The following is a 985-nucleotide window of genomic DNA, read 5'->3' on the forward strand; positions in this document are numbered from 1 at the left end:
TGTGTATTTATTGTGTGTGTGAGACTGAGTGCGTGTGTGTGCGCGAGCACGAGCGCGCGTGTGGGAGTGTGTGTGTGTGTGTGTGTGTGTGTGTGTATGTGTGTTTGTGTGTCTGTGTGTGTGAGAGAGTGTGAGTGTGAGTGCAAGAGTGTTGGTGTGTGTTTAAGTGTGTGTGTGTTTACGTGTGTGCATTAGTGTGTGTGTGTGACGGAGTGTGTGAGTGCGCTAGTATGTGCGTGTGTGTGTATGTGTGTGTGTGTGTGTGTGTGTGTGTGTGTGTGTGTTTGTATTTGTGTGTGTGTGACTGAGTGTGTGTGAGCGTGCGATCGTTGGGAAAGGCATTTTACACAAATTTCATATTTGGCTCTGTCCTTTCTGGTATTGACATTCATCTCGAAGGCCCCACCTAATAGTATTGATAGAGGCGTTAAACGTAAACTTTCTCACATACTCTTTGCCTCTTTCCCGGTGCCCTTCACACGCCCCAGAGAGAAGTGGTGCAGCTGACGACCAGCCTGTTACTGAGTCCCCAGACGACCTCCCTCCTTGTGCTGGCGAAGGCTGGCCTGGTGGTCGCACGCGCTTTGACGTCATCAGCACCGCGAGATCCTGAGGACTTGGGCACGGAAGTGTGATGTACCTACTCAAGTGGAGCTACAGGGACTGGACACCCTTATGTACTTTGTTTGACCTAAAACAGGTCACGTTAGCTCTTTTGAAAGGACCTGGTTTAAGCTAAAACGTTGTGGACAGAGCTGTTTCACTCACCGTTTGGGCCTCAACAGACTGTTGCCCCCAGAGCCCACGATCAATGGGCGGAACTTTTGTATTTGAAAAGTAAAGTTCATTAAATGTTTTGAAATTGTGACCTCTAGTGTGAAGAAATATTTCTTGAATCTCATCTCAAAATATTTTTGTTCTCTGGGGACTGAAAGAGTGGAACGCAAGAGAGAGAGAGAGAGAGAGAGAGAGAGAGAGAGAGAGA

The 985-nt window shown here is 47.9% G+C and overlaps 1 protein-coding gene across 1 annotated transcript in view; it reads left to right on the forward strand.

Moving 5' to 3' along the window:
* Positions 1–874, forward strand: part of LOC101857584 — a gene marked incomplete in the record, with an annotated part of 6,892 nt that extends 6,018 nt beyond the window's left edge. Inside the window, 1 exon segment of the mRNA XM_005104581.3 lies at positions 489–874. Coding sequence (XP_005104638.2) covers positions 489–635 — 147 coding nt within the window.
* Between the last annotated feature and the right edge of the window lie 111 nt (positions 875–985).

This window comes from Aplysia californica, unplaced genomic scaffold, assembly GCF_000002075.1.
Source record: "Aplysia californica isolate F4 #8 unplaced genomic scaffold, AplCal3.0 scaffold00426, whole genome shotgun sequence".
Classification (NCBI taxonomy): Eukaryota; Metazoa; Mollusca; class Gastropoda; order Aplysiida; family Aplysiidae; genus Aplysia; species Aplysia californica.